Source organism: Leptonychotes weddellii, chromosome 6 (assembly GCF_054177405.1).
Source record: "Leptonychotes weddellii isolate Sample4059 chromosome 6, ASM5417740v2, whole genome shotgun sequence".
NCBI lineage: Eukaryota > Metazoa > Chordata > Mammalia > Carnivora > Phocidae > Leptonychotes > Leptonychotes weddellii.
Window position 1 is genome coordinate 27,646,365 of NC_138374.1, and position 20,231 is coordinate 27,666,595.

The 20,231-nt window shown below is 46.6% G+C and overlaps 2 protein-coding genes across 7 annotated transcripts in view; one reads left to right on the forward strand and one right to left on the reverse strand.

Moving 5' to 3' along the window:
• The window catches only part of PI4K2A (phosphatidylinositol 4-kinase type 2 alpha), a 20,248-nt gene extending 17,069 nt beyond the window's left edge, over positions 1–3,179 (reverse strand). Inside the window, exon 1 of the mRNA XM_081823697.1 lies at positions 2,664–3,179. Coding sequence (XP_081679823.1) covers positions 2,664–3,098 — 435 coding nt within the window. The 5' untranslated portion in view covers positions 3,099–3,179. The remainder of the gene's footprint in view (positions 1–2,663) is intronic.
• Positions 3,180–7,813: 4,634 nt separating this feature from the next.
• Positions 7,814–20,106, forward strand: MORN4 (MORN repeat containing 4). 6 transcript variants are annotated; one of them, XM_081823704.1, is made up of 7 exons: positions 7,814–7,980; positions 8,875–8,967; positions 11,374–11,491; positions 16,247–16,344; positions 17,858–17,972; positions 18,372–18,481; positions 18,748–20,106. In XM_081823704.1, the coding sequence occupies exons 4-7, from the start codon at positions 16,278–16,280 to the stop codon at positions 18,894–18,896; spliced, it is 441 nt and encodes a 146-aa protein (XP_081679830.1). In that variant the 5' UTR covers positions 7,814–7,980; positions 8,875–8,967; positions 11,374–11,491; positions 16,247–16,277; the 3' UTR covers positions 18,897–20,106. The 6 variants fall into 6 exon arrangements, with proteins under 6 accessions (XP_081679830.1, XP_030889419.1, XP_030889417.1 ...); XM_031033559.2 differs by lacking the exon at positions 11,374–11,491; XM_031033557.2 differs by lacking the exon at positions 8,875–8,967.
• The last annotated feature ends 125 nt before the right edge of the window (positions 20,107–20,231 follow it).

A 20,231-nucleotide genomic window follows, 5' to 3' on the forward strand; every position in this document is an offset into this window, starting at 1 on the left:
GGTGGCTCAGTTGGTTAAGCGACTGCCTTCAGCTCAGGTCATGATCCCAGGGTCCTGGGATCGAGTCCCGCATCGGGCTCCCTGCTCTGCGGGGAGCCTGCTTCTCCCTCTCCCACTCCCCCTGCTTGTGTTCCCTCTCTCGCTGTGTCTCTCTCTGTCAAATAAATAAATAAAATCTTTAAAAAAAAAAAAAAGAAAAACAGACAAGATGTCTGCAGTCTGAGTAGCCATCTTGGATCATGAAGTGGAAGCCACATGCTAGGGATGGCTCATCAGCTGGATGGAAGGATGCACATTGTTCATATTGCCATGCCAGCCCTGGGCAGCCTAGAGATTTCTTCTGTGAGAGTTAATGTATTTTTATTCAAGTCATTATTATTTTAAATTTTCTGCCACACATAGCCAAATGTAATCCTAACCAATATGGTAGATGAAAAGAGGAAGCAGAAATTCAGATGACTAACTTTGACGCAGCACTGCATAGTTTTTAGGAGCATGAATTCTGGAGCCGGTTGGCCTGGGTCTGAATCCTGCCTCCTACTTACTAGCTGTTAAGACCCTAAGCAAATTAGTTATACTGTGTGCCTTGATGTCATCATCTGTGGGGATAATAATAGTACCTACTTCCAAGGGTGTTATAAGTGCTAAGTGAATTATTATTCATGAAGCTCTTAAAACAGTACCTAGCATATAGTAAGTGCTATCTACGTTATTTGTTAAATAAAATAAACAAACACATTTGGAGCAGGGCCAAAGATGACACGACCAACTACAGTGAGCCTGTGGTTCATTGTAACCCACCACAGCATTTAGGAAGCGGTCCTCTGCTCTGAACCACATTTTCCTCAGTGGGAGCAAGATGGTTATCTTAATAAGTTTTGTCAGGGCATATGTGTTTTGACTTCCTCTCGAAGAAAGGACAGTGGCCAGGATTTAGACCCTGGGATCCTGCAAATCACCAAGGAACATACCTGCAGTCTGTCATTCTCTGTAGCCTATGCACAGAGGTGGTAGTAAATTTACCTGCCAGGTAGAAGTGAAAGATCTTATTACTCCCACCTGTCAGAGCACCAGATCACTTCTCAGCTGACCTGACACACTTCCAACAAAGCTGTAAAGTGTCATGAAAGAAAAATAAAAACCTTCCTCCTGTTCCTATACCTATCAAAGATAATTAGTCCCTTCTTACATCAGCCAACAAGCTAAAAAAAAAAAAAGTAAAATAAAATAAAAAATAAAAACCACTTACATAAAAAATGAAAGTATCTTGCTAATAACATTTAGACCTCAGGACACCCACTGTTCTTATATTCTAGAAGTAATGGTTCCCCTTTGAGCTTTCAATTTAACTCAGTGCTCACTTACTTGAGGGACTTGGAAAGACCTATTATTCCCAAAGTTTTCCCCAACTTCCCCAACTCAGTTTATGTTAATTGCACTGATGGCAGAATTGCTTTCTGGTTCTTGATAATTCAGGGACAACAACATCTGGGAGAATGACCAGATCATTCAATGAACCTAACCAAGGGCTACAAGTCAGAGTCGATCCCGGCCACTCGGCACTCCTCTAAGAACAGCATACCACCCATCTAAAGAGTTCACCCAGGAGAGACACAGCAAAAATTTGCAGGAGATTTGACAACCATTATTTTAATAAGTATAACAATAGTATATTTTTCCAATAAACCATTCTGGCCCATCTGAGAACTCTGACAGGGAAAAGTTAGTATGTTTTGACCCACTGATATTCCAATGATACCTCTGGTTTGATATAAATGCCTTAAATTCTTCTGCAGCTATCAAAAGAATAAAGTCACCTCTCAGCTGCCCTGGTCACCCCATGTCCCATCCCAACCCATCTCATCCCCATCCCCCTTTATACATATGCAAGGGACAAAAAATAAAGGTCAGCAAACACTTTGCCTGAGCTAAAAAGCAAACTGCTGATAGTCCTAGGAGAGAAATGAAAGTAAAAGGTAGCAGGCAGTCCTGTGTTTCTAAAACTCCGCATTCTTTACTGAAGAACCATAAAAAAGAATTTGAACAATCTCCCAGAAGTGAGCAATAAACAGGACAGATGAAACTGGTTTAAGTCCACCCACTCCATCACTGACGTCTGCCAGCAAGAGACCTGGGACGGTGGTAGACATCCCCACAACACAGAAGGCTGGAACTGAACCCTCAGAGCCCTTGATGGATCACCCGTCCTCCTCAGTGAACAGCGACAACGCTGGTTCGGTCCAAAAAGAGGAAATGGGCCCAAAGCTCAAATCTGTAGGACAATGGCCGAATAGCAGTCTCCGTAGTTTAAAGCTAAGGAATCTACTAGAAAGTAGCATCTCCCCGCGCGTCTCCGTCGACAGGCCGATTGCCCCACCACACCGCCGGGCCCCTTGCCTGTATCTGTTCAATTTCCTCTTTTCATTCTCCGCTCACTCCTCCCCCACCAAATAGGTTCTGATTTACTTCTTCAGTCCGCAGAGCTTCTCCATCTCCAGTCCTCAGGGGCATTCCAAAATCTTGCCAAGCGGCTCTGCACTGTGAAGTTTCTCCCTTTTGCAGCCTTTCAACCCCCCTTCTCCCTCTGGCTGTGCGAAGCTGCTAACTCCCCCGGACAGGCTCACCCTCCCCAAAGGCGGCGGCGGCCCCCACCCCGCTCTCACCCCCTGAGGGTCCTTGACGAAGTAGCTTCCGCTGGAGCCCTGGTAGATGCGCTCGGGGAAGATGCAGCGCTCGATGGCCACCTCGGCCTGCCGCACCACCGCCTCGAACTCGGGGTCCTCCGGGAACTCGTTCCGCTCGCGGTGGGCCTGCGCGGCGTGCGCCGCCGCCGCCGCCTGGGCGGCCAGGGCTTGGGCCTGCGCCGCCACGGTTTGGGTCTGGCCTTGGGCCGCCGCGCCCCGAGCCCGATCTAGCAGTGGCTGCCGCTCCCGGTCGTGGCCTGGCGAGCCCGGCGGAGAGGGGGCCGGGCCAGCCGCCGCCGCCACTCGGACCGCGCCCCCCGGCACCTGCGGAAAGTGAGCGCCCGAGCCGGACGGGAAGGTGTAGTCCGGGGGTTGGGCCCGTTCGGGGGACACCAGTGGGCTCGTTTCGTCCATCCCTCAGGCCGCCGGCTCCGGGTCCCGGTACGCTCCACAGCTGAGCTCCGGCCCGGGACCAATCCGCGAAACCCCCAACCCCCGACTGGCCAACCAGGTCGCGGCGCCTCGCTGGCCCCGCCCCTACCCAGCCTGTTTACTTGGCGACGAGTCGGCACGACCCCTCGCGCGCGAACGATAACCAATCAGAACCAGCGTCTACGTAATCGCGCCCTCCGCATTTTTCGCCCGTCACCGTCTGTGAAGACTGCGCATGTTCCAAGAGCCAAACCTGGGTCAGACACGCCCCCTGCTCTTACCAGCCCAGCCCCTCCCGTAGCTTCCAATTGCTGACCTGTCTGTGGGAGCTTTCAGTAAAGTAGCCTACCTAATCAGTCAGTCATTTGTTGAGTGCCTATTATGAACCAACCAGCTATGAAGCTGGAGAAATCTAATCTTTGTATCTACATTCATTCAATCATGCACTCATTCATAAAATATTTTTTGAGCACCTACTATGTTCTAAGCGCTAGAGAGACAAAAATGAAGCAAAGAAACAAAAATCCCTATATACCTAAATAAAAAGGTTTTTAAAAAAATCACAGGCCCAGTGCAATTTACAGAGTCTGGCCTGGATGCTCTATGCTTCTTTGTTAATTGAAGAAAGATATGGTCTTATGTGGGGCACCTGGGTGGCTCAGTCATTAAGTGTCTGCCTTTGGCTCAGGTCATGATCTCAGGGTCCTGGGATCGAGCCCCACATCGGGTTCCTTGCTCAGTGGGAAGCCTGCTTCTCCCTCTCCCACTCCCCCTGCTTGTGTTCCTGCCCTCACTGTGTCTCTCTCTGTCAAATAAATAAATAAAATCTTTAAAAAAGATATGGTCTTATAAGACTAGAAAGTTCCATGAGGTAAGAGTACAGGACTGTTTTATTCACCACTGTAAAACCTTGGTGTCTAGACATGATAGGGACTCTGTATATTTTTTATTAGTGGAAAAGAGAAGGAAGAACTGTCCTTGCCCTCAAGAGGAAGACATATAGCTCTCTGAGGCGGCAGGAGAAAAGGAGCCAACAATGAAAACTGAAAACACAGAATTTCAGCAATTTGGGGGTAGGCTAGAAAGTCAGCAAAGGCCTTAAAGGGGGCATGTGCTATGAGCTAAGTCTTAAAGGAAGAATGTAATTAGATTACTGGGGGGGAAAGGGAGAAAAGAGGGAATCAGAATCATTTGAGTTTGAACCCCATCTCTACACTTAAGCCTCTGTTTTCTCACCTGTAAAATGGGAATTATCATCCCTTCCTCAATTAAATAAGAATTAAGATAATGTCTGTAGAACACTGACATAGTGCTTGGTACATAATTATCCCTCCCTTAAATAAGAATCAAGATAATGTATGTAAAACAGCACAATGGTTAGTACACTCAACAAATGGTACCACCTTTTTTTTATCGTTAATGTTGTTTTTGTTTTTGTGCTTAAAATCACCAAGATTAGAGCCATGGGTTTTCACAAGAGATAATCAGCCATATTGTAACCAGTATTTCGTAATCATTCTTTCTTGAATCAAATTATTGTCACAGTACTAGAAGTACTAGAAATACTGAACTGAACTGAATTGAACTGAAACAACTATTGTTGGGGCGCCTGGGTGGCTCAGTCGTTAAGCGCCTGCCTTCGGCTCAGGTCATGATCCCAGGCTCCTGGGATCAAGCCCCACATCGGGCTCCCTGCTCAGTGGGAAGCCTGCTTCTCCCTCTCCCACTCCCCCTGCTTGTGTTCCCTCTCTCACTGTGTCTCTGTCAAATAAATAAATAAAATCTTTAAAAAAAAAAAAACAACAACTATTGTTTAATTGTATGTGTGAGAATGTCTTAAACATTTTTTGCCACATAAACCATCTTAGGCAAAGATCCATACAGTTTCCTCTTTCAGTTAGAAGACATGTATTTCCCTTTCTTATCCAGACATCGAATAATTCAGTAATACTTGCCTCTTGCATCCCAGGGATCACATCCACAGAGATGATCTCTTGGAATTATTCGTCTCATCTAGCCCATAAGCTTCAAATTTTTGTCAAGGAAAGCTGCAAGATTTAGAGTTCTCCCTTGAGAACTCTGTGGAAAATTCTCAAAATTTATTTTTGATTCTACCCCTTAGAACTTGATTTTCCTTCTACTGAAAAAAAAGTGTCAATACATTCCCTATTACCTATGAAGAGCTAGCACTCACCAAATAACTAAGCACGTACCAGACATTGTTTCATGTAAAGTACATGGATATAACTGGATTACATGTAAATGGCATTACAGCTCTTATGATGTTGGAAACTGAGTAAAGTAACTTGCCTATGGTCATGCAGCTGGTAAGTGGCAGAGCTGGATCCAAACCCAGGGAGACCAGCTCAATGCTTTTAACACTATATTGCCTCTTATTAAATATCTCTATGAGATGTGTTTTATATGTGATGTGTGAAGCAAAGGCAAAAGAAAAATTAAATTTCCTTACTACTTACAGCCCACTGACAAGTCCTTAAAACAGGCAGAGTGACATTCCTCTAGGAACTCAGCTGTCCTGACGTTAATATTTTGCTAAGGGCAAAAGGCTTAGCTTAACATTATCCCAACAACGCCTCCCGCCCCCCGCCATCCTATAAGTCTACTTTAACATATAAACATTCCTTTAGAAACTTCCTTTATATCTACCCCCCAAGATATCAGTTGGCAATCATCCCCCAAGCATATGACCTACCAATATACATCTGAAGGGTCTCATGACTAAGATTTTATTAGACAGTAATCAATGACCTTTTCCTAACAATAGCTAACCCCCTCGAAGTCTTGGAAATCTTGCTTCCATAATTCCTTAGAGACTTACGCTATCCCTAGCCCCCTCCCAACTTGAAAGTATATAACCAGCCATTCCTCATGACCCCGGTGCAGCTCTTTCTGCCCACAGGTCCTGTCCCTGTGCTCTGTCCCCATGCTTTAATAAAACCACCTTTTTGCACTGAGTATATCTCAGAAATTCTTTCTTGGCCATTGCCTCTGAACCCCAACATCTTTCCTAAATCAGCATGTACCCCCTTTCTTTCCATTTTTACTGATGCCATTTACTTTTGAGACTCTCAATATATCTTAGCTACATTATTAAAATAGCTTGTGAGTTTGTTTCTCTGCTTCCAATCTCTCTGGTTATCTCTGAGCATCACTACCAGATTAATTTTCTTAAAACACTGGTTTCCTGGTGTCACTGCTCTGATTAAGAAACTACATTTTTTATTGCAGTAAAATATGCATATTTATCATTTTAACCATTCCCAAGTGTACAGGTCAGTAACATTAAATACATTCACAATGTTGCATAACCATCACCACTGCCTATACCCAAAACATTTTAATCATCCCAACAAAAACTCTGTATCCATTAAACAATAACTCCCTCTTTCTCTAGCTCCTGGTAACTTCAACTTTCTGTGTCTATGAATTTGCCCATTCAAAACACTACATTTTGCAAACCATATCTTCCCCCTAATTTTTCAGGTTTCTCCATAACTTAACCACAATCTATTTAACCTTATTTAATCAAATTTTCTAATATACTTTCTCTAATCTAATAAGATCTGTTTTCTTGACATGCCATTCTCTCAACAATTGTATTTATATTTATAGTCACTACCACATAGTTTAGCAGGCTTAACCATTGAGTGTTAGAGCTGGTTGAATCTTACAGGTTTGCTAGTCCAATCTCATTTTACAGACTGGAGAACTTAATAACTTGCTTGAAGTCACACACACTTGGTGGCAGACATGGGATTTGAACACAGAATCCAAGTCTTTTAAAACCATGTAAACTGCTGTTTATGGAGCACTTACAATGTCACAGACACAGTACTGAGCATTTTACACTGTATTCTCATACAAGTGCTGGGGAGTCTTTATCATTATTATTATTTTCATTTTCTATTCCACAGATGAGGAAACGCCCAAATCAGAGAAGCAGTTTGTTTACTCTCTTCATGCACTTGCCTTCTTTTAATAATTAAATATAGTCTTGAATTTTTCCATGGGCATGAATCTTTTCTTCTCCACATCTAGGCAGTAAGTCCCATGAGGGCAGCGATCACGTCTTTTCTAGCTGCATTCACATTGGTCAGTAAATAAACATGTGGATAAAAGGATTGGCGTGCACGATATTTGGAGAATTTGCTCCAATCTTGACACTGTATTTTAAACACAAAAGATCTGAGTAATGACAACAACACAAATCCTTACAATGAGTGAATGCGGAAGTGTCCTGGTATCACAGTGCTGGCACGGGGCTGACACACATTAAACCGCAGCTGCCTGGTCCAGCATGTTACAATTTACAAAGCTGAAACTCAAAAGCCAGGTTTGGGTTCTGTCCTCAAACTCCAGGGAGGAGCCATTTACATCTCTGAAGGTCCGCGCAGGATCCGAGCCGCTTGAATTGGTGGTCACTGTTGTTTCTGACCCAGGTTTGGTTTTGTTTTTGTCGACGTTTAGGCTAGGCTGTCTCTGGGTAGACGAGACCTAAGGTCTCTCTCCATCAGGTGGCGGAGGTAGGACCGTGGGTTCAGCCCCACCCCTCTCTCGGATGTTTGACCCGAGCTCTTGAGACACTCCGCCCCGCACAAAGATGGCGCAGAGTCCGCGCTGGGCCAATGGAAAGTGGCGTTGCTCCCGGTTGCCTAGGTTACAGCCAATGGGCAGCGGGAATTGCGCCCAGTGCGGCCGCCCGGGATGGCGGCGTCAAGTCGGGCAGGCGCTGGTGGAGGTGTTGGGAGAGGCTGGTGGCAGGGGCGAGCCCGGCGGAGGCGCCGTCCCGGCCGCTGGAACCCCGCGTCTGGGCGTGATTGTCATCCCGAAAGGCGGAGCTCAGGTTGGCCGGCAGCGCAGGAGGGAGGGGGCCAGGAGAGTGTGGTTGGTGAGGAAGAGACTGAGGAGCCCATCCCGAGATGACTGGCTGGGGATCGTGACTCCATCCAGGACGCGCTGACCAGAGGGCGGGGCCGGTGGGGTGCCGAACCCGGGCCTCGGGTCTCTACCGCTGGGGCCGAGGCCAGGGAGAGCCCACGGTACCCGGCTTGGCGAGCGGGTGGGTGGGGGCTGCGTCCGGAGGGGATGGCAGACCAGTGTGAGCAGAGACCTGGCCCAGGCGGTAGAGCGGAGCTCGGGTAGAGGGAAAGATCGGTGCTGGGATGCAAGAACGGGGTGGGAGATCGACTAGGAAATGTTAGTTGGGTCTAGGGCTTTGTTTGGCCTGGGCCCGCCTCTCACACTCTGGTGGAGAGACGTCCCACACAACGAGGCTTGGGGAATGGGATGCCTCAATTAGTGGATGGTGGCACGCCTGCTGCGTAGCATCTCCAAACTGCTTAGGTATCCGCAGGAGTAGCTCGGCTTTATTAGAACTCGGTCCAGGCATTTCCTTTTTCATGAAATAGGATGGCAGTCCTCATCACCCTCAAGTCTTTTTTTTTTTTTTTCATCTTTCTGGTGTCAGGATTTTCTTCCCAATTTCTTCAATCTGTCCCAGTCTTCCTAAATAAGACCAGTCTTCCTAAATAAGACCTTTATCTGGTAGCAAAACATTTTTTTTTTTTTACTTTTCGAGTTCAAGGAAGACTTATAGTAAAAAGACTTGTAGACTTACAAGAAAAACAGTTATTTCAAGCTCATTTAAAACACTTTAAAAGGAATGTGTGACTTTTTGTTCTAGGTTTCTTACAAGCCTAATTTTTGTTCACCAAAGTCTTCCTTTTCTTCTCTTTAGGATTCTAAAAGCCTAAGACTGCTTTCTTTATAATTAAGAGAACTTTGACAAGACGGTCATACTCTGGGGAGGCTTTGGAGGAACAATGTAAAGGTATATGTAGGGAAAGCTGGCTGCCTCAAAGCAATATTCTTAAAGTGAAAATCTGTTCCTCTTTATGTTAGCTTTTTTGTTGTTGTTGTTTTTAATCTGAATTTGAACAGAAGACATCTTGAATGCATAAATATTTTGTAGCAAGTTTGATTTCTAAACTCTAAAAAAAGACAAATGGAATGGAAACAGAAGTTAACATTCCTGTCTCCAAGTTCTATTTGGAAATGTCTGGGTGAGGAGAAAATAAAGATGGCAGGGATGTAGTCTGTTGCGCAGACCAATAGTATATTCGGTTCAGGGACAAAAGTCATTTTCTTTTATTTATTTATTTATTTTTTTTTAAAGATTTTATTTATTTATTTGAGAGAGAGAGAATGAGAGACAGCATGAGAGGGAGGAGGGTCAGAGGGAGAAGCAGACTCCCTGCCGAGCAGGGAGCCCGATGCGGGACTCGATCCTGGGACTCCAGGATCATGACCTGAGCCGAAGGCAGTCGCCCAACCAACTGAGCCACCCAGGCACCCAAAGTCATTTTCTTTTAGATAAATGTTTGGATTGATCATTTGCAACCCATTTATCAAAAGAGCAGAAAGGGTGGGTATCTGTTTAAAAGCCTGAATCTTCTTGGTTTTGTGACTAGATTCCATATGTATGCTGAAGCCTAAATTCCTAGGCTACGTGTTCTCTTTAAGAAGATTTTTTGGGTAACTGATATAAATACTGATTTGCATCCTTCTTAAAGTGTTGGGTTTTCAGTCTTCATCAGCGCTGGCTATCCTGTATTAAACTAGATTTGTCTCCGTGACCATGATTTCTTTTTGGGTCAGTGGCTCTACAGCTGACAATTACTTAGCATGGCTAATTATAGAAGTCATAAACGAAAATCACTGTCCCAGGCGATGACAGTATCAATTATTTGGACATAGGTACAAGTTTCTAGTCAAATGTGTTCAACCATGGCCTGAGACCCATAGAGTCCACGTGTGTCCTTTAGTTAGCACTTCCGATTGTGTTCTTGGGAATGGACATCATGTTGACCAGCAACTGTTGAAGGGAGTTTGCTCTGTCTCCCTAGATAAAGAAAGGAATGGAAATGTACTTTTGGAAAAACAAATGAGAGAGGAGGTGGCAGGGTTAGGCGGAGAGATGATGTTCCAGTTACTATAGCTGTATAACATTATACCCCAACCTTAGCTGCTTAAAACAACCGAGTGATGCTCACAGATTCTGTGAATCAGGAATTTGTAAAGGGCATCATGGGGATGACCTCGCTCTGCTCCATGCTACCTTAGATGGGATGCTGACTCAGTGGCTGGGAGCTAGAATCATCTGCAGGCTCCTTTGCTCACAGCTGGTGCCTGGGGTAGGCTGATTCAAAGATGAGAATTGCCAACTGGAGCACCAACACATGTGGCTCTTTGTAGCTCAGCTTCCTCATAGCACGGTAGCCCCACTGTAGTAAGACTTCCTCTGTGGTGGCTCAGGTCTCCAAGTGCAAGCGTACCAGTGAGCAAGAGGGAAGATGCATCACCTTTTCTGATCTGACCTCGGAACACACCATCTCTTCCATCGTGTTCTATCGGTTGAAGCAATCACAAGCCTGCCCCGATTCAAAGAAGAGGAGTTAGACTCCACCTTTTGATGGGGCAATGGCAAGGTCAAATTATAGAACGCGTAATACCGGAGGTAAGACTGCAAATGTCTTTGGAAATTACAATCCGCCACATTTGGTAATTAGAGGATGATCTTTTCAGGTTCATTGGCATCTTTAAAAACTTTAGGATCTATTCCCTCAGAGTAACAGCATACCAAAAGAGTGGCTAGGTTTACAGTTTGAGGGGCTGACTAGTACTTTGTCCAAAGATAGTCTTCAAACTGGAGAAACGCCATTCCCTTTCTTTCAGGGACCTTCTGTTGGTCCCTCTGAAACAAGTGGGATACCACTGTGTGGAAGTTTCACATAGCCTTGAGAAAAAGTAAACAGATGCTGGAGTCTGCTGCCTCTGAGCCCCTGGGCAGTCAGACTGACTCCTCACAAGGCACCACAGTAACTCCTTCCAGACCTCGGAGTGAAGACAAGTTTACAGCTGCCAGACATCAAAAGGAAATGCTCTTATCTTATCATCTCCCTGCATAAATCATGATTCTGTATTTATGTTTTGGAATGGTTGTTTAGTGATAAGATTTATTATAAGACACGGCCTTTAAGATTCTGACTTGTTTTGAAGGAATGACATATTTCAGATTTGTTCCATAAGCTGACTTTTAGTATGCCGACTTCATTAGTTCTGGAAAGAGCTGAAGACGGCCTGTAGTTGTCAAAGCTTCTCTGGACTGGAAAGAGTTTTCCTCTGCAGTTTCGATGGAAAACTGCTTCTCTTCCCCTCATTAATGTTGTATTTGCAGTGGAGTCATGCTGACCTCTACCCCAGGCACACTGATGCTGGGCTGACAACAAGGGGCTTGAGCCTGAACTTGGATGCTGACCTTGTGGAACATTGGTGGAGCAGAGATGGCACACCAGGTACCAGCGTCACCCATCAGAGAACATAGCCCCAGAGCTTTCTAGGGGCTTTAAGACAAGAAGAAAATGATCCCTGCCTCGGGACATCTTCTGCTATGTGAGAGAACCTGGGCATGGAGCTCCCGAGTAGCAACAGCGAGAAAATCCCTGGTGGAGCTGTGGGAGGGGCTCCCAGACATCACTGGAAGAGCTTCCCAAGCTGGCCTCATTATGGGGGTAGAAACGAATGTTGCTCCCTGTTTGGGTGAGAGCCAGGGATTCTCAGGATTCATCTGTCCTCAAAGCTGGGAGGAAACGAGAGCTTTGAGACAGGGCCAGGGCCCAGAAGATGTGATTGAGCCCCGCTCTGTTCAGGGCCAGCTGTTTGCACCTCAGACCATTTCTGGGCTTACAGCATCTCTGTCCAAAAGCATCATGACATAGGCCAAAATTAAAACATCCCATGGGATGGCCATAAAAAACAGACAAGTGGCAATTGCAGTTTACTTTTTCTCACCTTAGAATTTACCTCAGGCAAAATTGCTGAATTTTTTTCCAAATGTTATTTTAATTATATTGGTAGCATTTTTATACTGAGACTTTAGAGAAATTTCCATTACAGTAAGTGAATGTGTGAGTTGAGGTGTCTATTTTGGAAGGAGGAAAAGAATAATATTTAAGAGACAGGGCCTGGTGGTGTTCTAGGTACTTTCATGTATCTTATTTAATTTATTTTTTAAGATTTTATTTATTTAACTGACAGAGAGAACAAGCAGAGGGAGCAGCAAAGGGAGAGGGAGAAGCAGGCTTCCACTGAGCAGGGAGCCTGAAGTGGGGCTCGATCCCAGGACCCTGAGATCATGACCAGAGCCAAGGCAGACACTTAACCGACTGAGTGATCCAGGCACCCCAATGTATCTTATTTAATTTAATCCATGCCAATTCTCTGAAGTAGGTATATTTTCTGTACTTTACAGGGGAGGAGACCAAGGTTTAGAGGCATTTAAGTAACCTTCCCGAAGTTACACAGTGCACTGGGGTGGGAGCCCCGGTATTGGCGCTCCTGGGCCCACATGCCACTCTATTACACTGGGAGGCATGTGGGATAGGAAGACAGGATGGGGTTTAGGAGCATGGGCCCCAGAGGCCGACCCCCAAGTCTCTGCTTCTAACTTCCACATGTTAGCTAGGGTTCCTTGGTGAACTTACTTACCCTCTCTACTCCTTAGTTCCCTCATCCGTAAAGTGGAAATGATAGTACTACCCACCTCATAAAGCTGTGAGCTGAAATTAGATTATGTATTTAAAAAACACTATAGCACACAGTAAGGAGTCAATTCCTGTTAGTTGCTGTTGTAAAGATACTTCAAATAGCTTCTCTGGGGTTAGCTCAGTTGATTCCAGAGCATTGTGTTGGCTGACCTGGAGTATAAATAACCCAGCCCCATCTACCATCACAATTTGGAGAATACAAACTAATGTACATCTTGTTTTAGTTGAACATTTAAAGCATCGTTTTAGTATCAAATGTGCCAGATCCCTCTTGTACTGAGGAACCTACTCTTTGTAAGCCCATCTTGTTGTTCCATAATGGAAACAGCAATACAACCGTTAACATTGTGTGTGATTTGGGCTTCTCTGGGACTTGAAGAAAGCTGGCTGTTGGCATCAGGCCGCAGGGATTTAAAAATCCACTCCAATTTGGTCCTCCAGGCCTGGCCCACATGCTCTGAAGAAGAGGTGCACTTGTCCTATTGGAACTCAATCAGATGCTTGAGGGTTAGACTCTAGGTTCATTTTTTTTTTTTTTAAGATTTTATTTATTTATTTGAGAGAGAGAGAGTGCACAAGGGAGCAGGGAGGGGCAGAGGGAGAGGGAGAGAGAGAAGCAGACTCCCGGATGAGCAGGGAGCCCAGATGCAGGGTTCCATCCCAGGACCCTGGGATCATGATCTGAGTCAAAGGCAGACGCTTAACTGACTGAGCCATCTAGGCACCCCTCTAGGTTCATTTTTTTTTTAAGATGTTAGTTATTTGGGGCTCCTGGGTGACTCAGTCGTTAAGCGTCTGCCTTCAGCTCAGGTCATGGTTCCAGGGTCCTGGGATCGAGCCCCGCGTCAGGTTCCCTGCTCAGCGGGAAGCCTGCTTCTCCCTCTCCCACTCCTCCTGCTTGTGTCCCCTCTCTCGCTGTGTCTCTCTCTGTCAAATAAATAAAAAATCTTTTAGAAATAACGATGGAGAGAGTGAGTGAGTGAACGGATGAGCAGGGGGGAGAGGGGAGAAGCTCCTGCTGCAGGGAGCCTGATGCGGGGCTCGATCCCAGGACCCTGGGATCATGACCTGAGCTGAAGGCAGATGCTTAACCCACTGAGCCACCCAGGTGCCCCCCTTTAGGTTCATTATTAATAACAGGGGACCTTTCAATAGTGATTTATAGATCAGAGAACTTTCACACATAGTTTATCTGTTTATTGGAGTAGTAGTCCCCACGCTTTCAAGTGTGTAACAATCCAACGATGTGCTTGTTAAAACTGCAGATTCCCTGGCTCTAACTTACAGAATCTGATTCAGTAGATCTGGGTGTGGGCCTAGGACTCTGCGTTGTCACAGTCACTTGCAAAAATGTTGTATTGCTTAGATCTGGAAAAGATGAAGAGGTGAGTAAACAGACCTAGAAATTAAATAAGAAGTAGGGATTGCACTTGTAAAAATATGTCAAATGCTTATTTGTCTCTGTTCGTATTTAATGATATTTTAGGTATCTTAACCCCCTTCTTATAGGATATCTTTTTTTTTTTTTAAGATTTTATTTATTTGACAGAGACAGACACAGCGAGAGAGGGAACACAAGCAGGGGTAGTGGGAGAGGGAGAAGCAGGCTTCCCGCGGAGCAAGGAGCCCGATGTGGGACTCGATCCCAGGACCCTGGGATCATGACCTGACCCGAAGGCAGACGCTTAACGACTGAGCCACCCAGGCGCCCCTAGGATATCTTTGAATACAAGCATTCTTTTACTGCACACGTGAAGCCATACCTAGCCAGTCTCCAAATGTTACTGGGTGTTTGTTTTTCTATAATATCTCTGTCATCACCACTCCTTCCTTCTGCTCCCATTACGCTGTTATCCCCTTAGTTCAGGCCTCACGATCTTGTACCTGGGGCTATCAGTTAGCTTTTGCTGGGTAATAACACACCACCTCAAAACATAGTGGCTTAAAACAACCACCATGTATTTAGTCCCTCATTCTGTGGCTCAGTAATGGGCTCAGGAGCAGCTCTGCTGGTCATGCCTGAGCTCACCCATGCATCTGTGGGCAGTTGGGACAGCAGCTCCACATGACCCCTCGTCACCAGCCAACTCGCCCGGGCTTGTCCACAGGGGGGCAGGACAGTTCCAAGTGTAGTGAGAGGGCAAGCCCCATGTGGACGAGCATTTTCCAAACCTCTACCCACCCAGACCCAGCGGGTGGGGGAATAAAGTGACTGTTAATGGAGGTGCTTCCGTGTCATCACAAGGGCATGAGCAGAGGGAGAGCGATTTGTGCTCATTTTCACAGTCTCCTGAATGATCACATCTCCTGCCTTGCAAGCTTTTCTGGTTGTGGGCTTTGCTGCTACAAAGCATCCTGTTTCCTGCTGCCACGTTCATTTTCCATAAGCACTGCTTTCATATTATGTGCCTGTTCATAAGCCCCCAGAGCCTTCGTCTTTCCCCCTCCTTATTAGCTGTAAACTCTTCTGCCTAGCTTTCCAAGGTCTCCTTAGAGTAGCTGGACCCAAAAAGCAGAGCGTACAATACAAGAGAGAAAGAACTAGCAGCAGTCAGAGGAGGCCGGGACACTAGTCCAGCCCGGCCACAGACTAGCTCTTCACTTCTCTTTCTCCGTTTATGAAATGACGGAATTTGGATTTAAATCTGAGAGGTTTTTTTTCAGATTTCAGATTTCTGCTGAGTACCTGGACAAACTTAATTCCTATACTCCTTAAATAAACCTTCCACTGCAGTAAAACCCAGCTTATTAGTTTCCCACTGAACATCCAGCTTACATAGCTCTTTGTGCTTTCATTCCCCAGGTTTTCTCCACGGGTAACTGCCTTTTGCTTTCTTGACCGCTTGTTTTCAGTTGTGCTCAGCCCTTGTCTCTGTTCATCTCTGCCATCCAGTTTGGCACTTAATGACATTATCTCTCATATTGTTCTGTCTTTCCATTATTAGTCTTACCAGCTAGACTGTAAACTCATTGAAGGAAGAGACTATATTTTATACATCAACTAAACACATAGTAGCTATCGAGCAAATATTTGTAGATTAATCCTCAGTTTCTATCCCACGTCATAGAAAATTGGAACTAGCTGATAACTTTTTTTTTTTAAGATTTTATTTATTTATTTGAGAGAGATAGAAACAGCATGAGTTGGGGGGGTGGGCAGAAGGAGAGAGAGAATCCCAAGCAGACTCTGTGCTGAGTGATCCCAAGACCCTGAGCTCACGACCTGAGCTAAAACCAAGAGTCGGACGCTTAACCGACTGTGCCATCCAGGCGCCCCAGGCTGAGAACTTTTAAAACCTGTAAGAGGATAAGACTGCTTGAACAGAGGTGGTGATGATGAGGGTGGGGGTGGGGGATTGGAGAAGTGAGTATGTTTGTTAAATGTATCCAAGGTAATACATACTTACTGAGCTGGTTAGTTGATAGACTGTATCAGCAAAATTGGTTTGCAGGCCTTTCCTCCAGCCATCCTGTGACTCTGGTTCTCTCCCCTGTTTCCTGCAGTCGTTATCCTTTTCTTCCGTACGCTGTCACCATGACCCTGACAAAAGGTTCCTTCACCTACTCCAGTGGGGAAGAATATCGAGGCGAGTGGAAGGAAGGTGAGAGAACCCCCCCCCAACCGGGGATCATTTGGCTGTAGGACAAATACAGCAGGCTATAGAATTCAACTGGATGAGTCTTCATGTCTAATTCTAGGATTTAATCTGAATAGTAATAGTGCCTTTCCTTTTCTTTGATTTTAGGATTAAATAAAGGAATTAGAAAGTGCCATTGGTTGCCCAATCTCCAGCAATGAGTTAAATCTTTCTGCTTCAGAATATGAGGTGTCTTAACATCTTATCCTTTTGTGTTATTATTTGGGAATTGTTTTTTATAAATACTCATGTACCAGGCAGAGTAAAATGAATTATTTTGAGTGCCTATAAACTGGAAAGTACAGAATTCATTGCAATGACTTGGTTCCAATGAATTTAAAGTTAAGGAAGATCTGGAAATTAGGACAGATAGATACTCAAGAGCGAATGACAGTCATTGCCTTGAATTTCCTGTGACAGCTCATTGCATTTGGAAGTATCTAGTCACAGGATTGGTGAAATTCTTCAGAGCCTGAGAAACACAGTCTGACCACTTAAAAGCCTCGTGGGGCCAATCCTAGCAAGCCACAAACTGCCCCGAGGCGCCTTGACTTCCTACCATTGTGCCAGTGAAGAGAAGTGTAGACCATTTCAACATTCACCCCATTCTTTTCATGTTAGATCCCTACAGCTCATGAATTCTTGAGCCCTGAGAGGAGAAACTGGGCAGATGGGATGTGACCTTGCTCGGTACCTCCCCTGCCTTTCTCCTGCCTCCCCAACACCTGCTGTCCCCTCAAATCTGGCCAGTTAGAGGTGCCATTCTGCCAGGCGGTCTCTATCCCCGGGAAGAGCTCCCTCATACTCTGTTAGAAAGACATGATGCTCCTCCCGCGTCTTGCTGTTTTCTGATCAGTTCGATGGGTAAGCACAGCCCTACTGATGGAACAAAGCCCGAATCAGTGTTGCCAGGCAGCCTGGTAGGTTTGCTCCCTAGCTGCACAGTTCCATGTGGCACTGTTTTCTCACAGAGAGGCAACGGAAGTAAGTGGTGAGGGCTCTCTCCGGCCAGGATGCCTGCTGCGTTTTTCATTCTTGCTCTGCCACTCAACAGTGGTCGTAAGTGTTTTAGCTTCTCCTAGCCTTGCTTTCTGCATCTGTGAAACGGGAATAATAATAGTACTGTGCCTACCTCTTAACGTCGTGAGGATTAGATAGGATGATCAGTACAAAGTGCTCAGAAGAGTGCCTGACACATAGTGAGGGCGCTCTGGTAGCTAGTGTTACTTTACAGCGCTCTCTTATTCATACCGACAGAGACCTGCTCCACAGCTGATGCTTGTGACAGGTGGGAAGGTCCCAGGAGCCGGGTTTTCCTGGTGCCTGACTCTGGGTAGTAGTTCTCTGCCCAGCTGACATCACTGCTTCTCTTCTTTGCTTTGCACGTTGGGTGACGAAAGACAAGGGATGTTAGGCAGCCAGGGGGTCCCTGAAGCTGCCCCATCCCAACCTGACAACTGTCTTTCTCTTTGCTCAGGCCGCAGACATGGTTTTGGTCAACTGATGTTTGCAGATGGTGGCATCTACCTGGGTCATTTTGAGAATGGGCTCTTTAATGGCTTCGGGGTACTGACCTTCTCCGATGGCTCAAGGTAAGTCCTGGGTCATTCCTTTCTCAGCTTTGATAGTGATAAATAGCTGGTCAGACCTGAGCTTGGCCCAGGCCCTCTGAAAACAGGCAAGAAGTAAGCAGTTCTTTTATTAGTTACTTTATAAGTAGATCTAAAATTTGAAATGGCAAGGAGCCGAGTGACCTTCCACACGACTGCCATTCTCTTGTGTCACCTCCTTGAGATTAGAGCCCCATATCACACATGCTCTCTGGCCCTCCTCTGCCGGTTGGGAGTGGGTGGGTGGGGGCAGGGATTCTAACACAAGCAGAATGCGCTCAGCTCCTTGGCGTTAAAAAGTAACACTCACTGGTAGCTGCTTCACAGTGAACCTCCGTAGCTCGCTACCCACCCTGCCGCTCCCATCTCATGTTTCTACAGGTATGAGGGGGAGTTCGCCCAGGGCAAGTTTAATGGCGTCGGAGTCTTCATTCGACATGACAACATGACATTTGAAGGGGAATTTAAAAATGGCAGAGTAGACGGTTTTGGTAAGTCACAGCCCCGCAGGACAGGCGACCGGAGGGAGCATACTAGGCGGGGGGAGTACACCTTGTTAGCTTGGATGCTTTCGGGGATGTCTACCAATCCCTAGCGACCAGGCCCTGACGCCAGTCTGTCGAACTTGCCCGTCCAGTGCTCCCGCTCTCAGGAGTAAGAGCTGCAGGCTTTCCTTCCTGCCGCCCCGTGGTACCTAGCTGCTTTCTGAGTCACGCACGCCCTTGTCAGTCCCGTATTTCCTCTGTCCCCCTCAAAGGCCTGCTGACCTTCCCTGATGGTTCTCACGGAATACCCCGCAACGAAGGGCTGTTTGAGAACAACAAGCTGCTGCGGCGTGAGAAGTGCTCCGCAGTCGTGCAGCGGGCCCAGAGCGCCTCCAAGTCGGCCAGAAGTCTCACCGCCTGACGGACGTCGGGCACCCGCTCCCAAGCACGGGCCAAAGCGCAGGCCCCGTGGCGCCCTCAAGGTGAATCCATGAACCAGATGGGAGAGGAGATGAGAATGCCTACGGAGCAGAGGCCTGGAGACATGCCCCCTCACCTGCCCGGTGGGGATTCAATGACGAAGGTCGTGAGGATTCTGACCCCCGGCCCACAGCAGGGTCACCAGTTCCGTCTCTGCCTCTCTCCCTGGTTGGTATTCTTTGTCCCTAACGCCTCGGGTCGCCCAGTGCAGACCTGCTTCTACTCGATTTCCTGCCAACGGAGGCAGGATCTCTTCATTCTGCCTGTACTGGGGGCAGAGATGATCCTGGCCCCAGGTTAGGGCTAGTGCTTTGTGCTACCCTGGAGAAACAGGGAGAAACACAGGGGTGGCTTAGACAGCTCCGCAGGCCTGTGAAAGTCAAAGCCAGAGCGTTTCCGTGTGTCACCCCCTCATTGGCTGCTGGTTGGCTTCATGGCTCCGGGCCTTCCACTTTGTCTCCCCAAGCTGGTATTTGTGTCTGCTTGTCCCCCTGTGAAGGGTACGGTAAGAGTGCGATTTCCCTCTCCCCTGACTGTACAAGCTCTCTTCCTTACCTGAGGTCCAGCAGCTAATTTTTGCCCCATTTGTGCCTCTCTCCTTCCTTAGACACAGGACAGGATCCCTTTTGGGGCTAGTCAAGAAACTGATACAAGGAGTCATCTCATAACGTGTATTTGTTACTTACTCCGGGGCAGAGGACAAACATCTCTGGGCCACTTAAGGCCCTACCATGGAGTGACTGAATTCTTAGGGGTGGGTTGGGCTGACACAGCCCCTTCCCAGCGGACCTGTAGGTCAGACCCACCTCAACCCCTTGGAGCTTGGGGAGAATTGGACCCATCCTAGGACCGAAGTGAACCAAAAGAGAGTTTGGCTCCTTACATTTGGTTTCCTGTTAACTCTTCCACCACGAGCTTGGCCTTCAGGCCTGGGGGTCAGATCTGGATGGATAGGATCCCTGCGTAGTTCATCACGGAGGCCTCCAGTTATCCCAGAACCCAGACATGCCCACTCCACTCCCAGCCCCTTATCCTCACACTGAATGTCTCAACAGCAGATTGTGGTGGAAATTATAGCCGTGTGCCTCTATTTATTTTCTGAGTTGTACTGTAGAAACAAGTGTTTATGAGGAATAAACAAATCACCAGAACTGCGTATACTTCGTTTCTTGACTCTTGCTCTGCATCCTCATCATGGATCAACCCATTTGCTGTTTCTAAAAGTTCATCACAGATGGGGGCTTGGAACTGACACTGCACACTTTACTATGTAGTA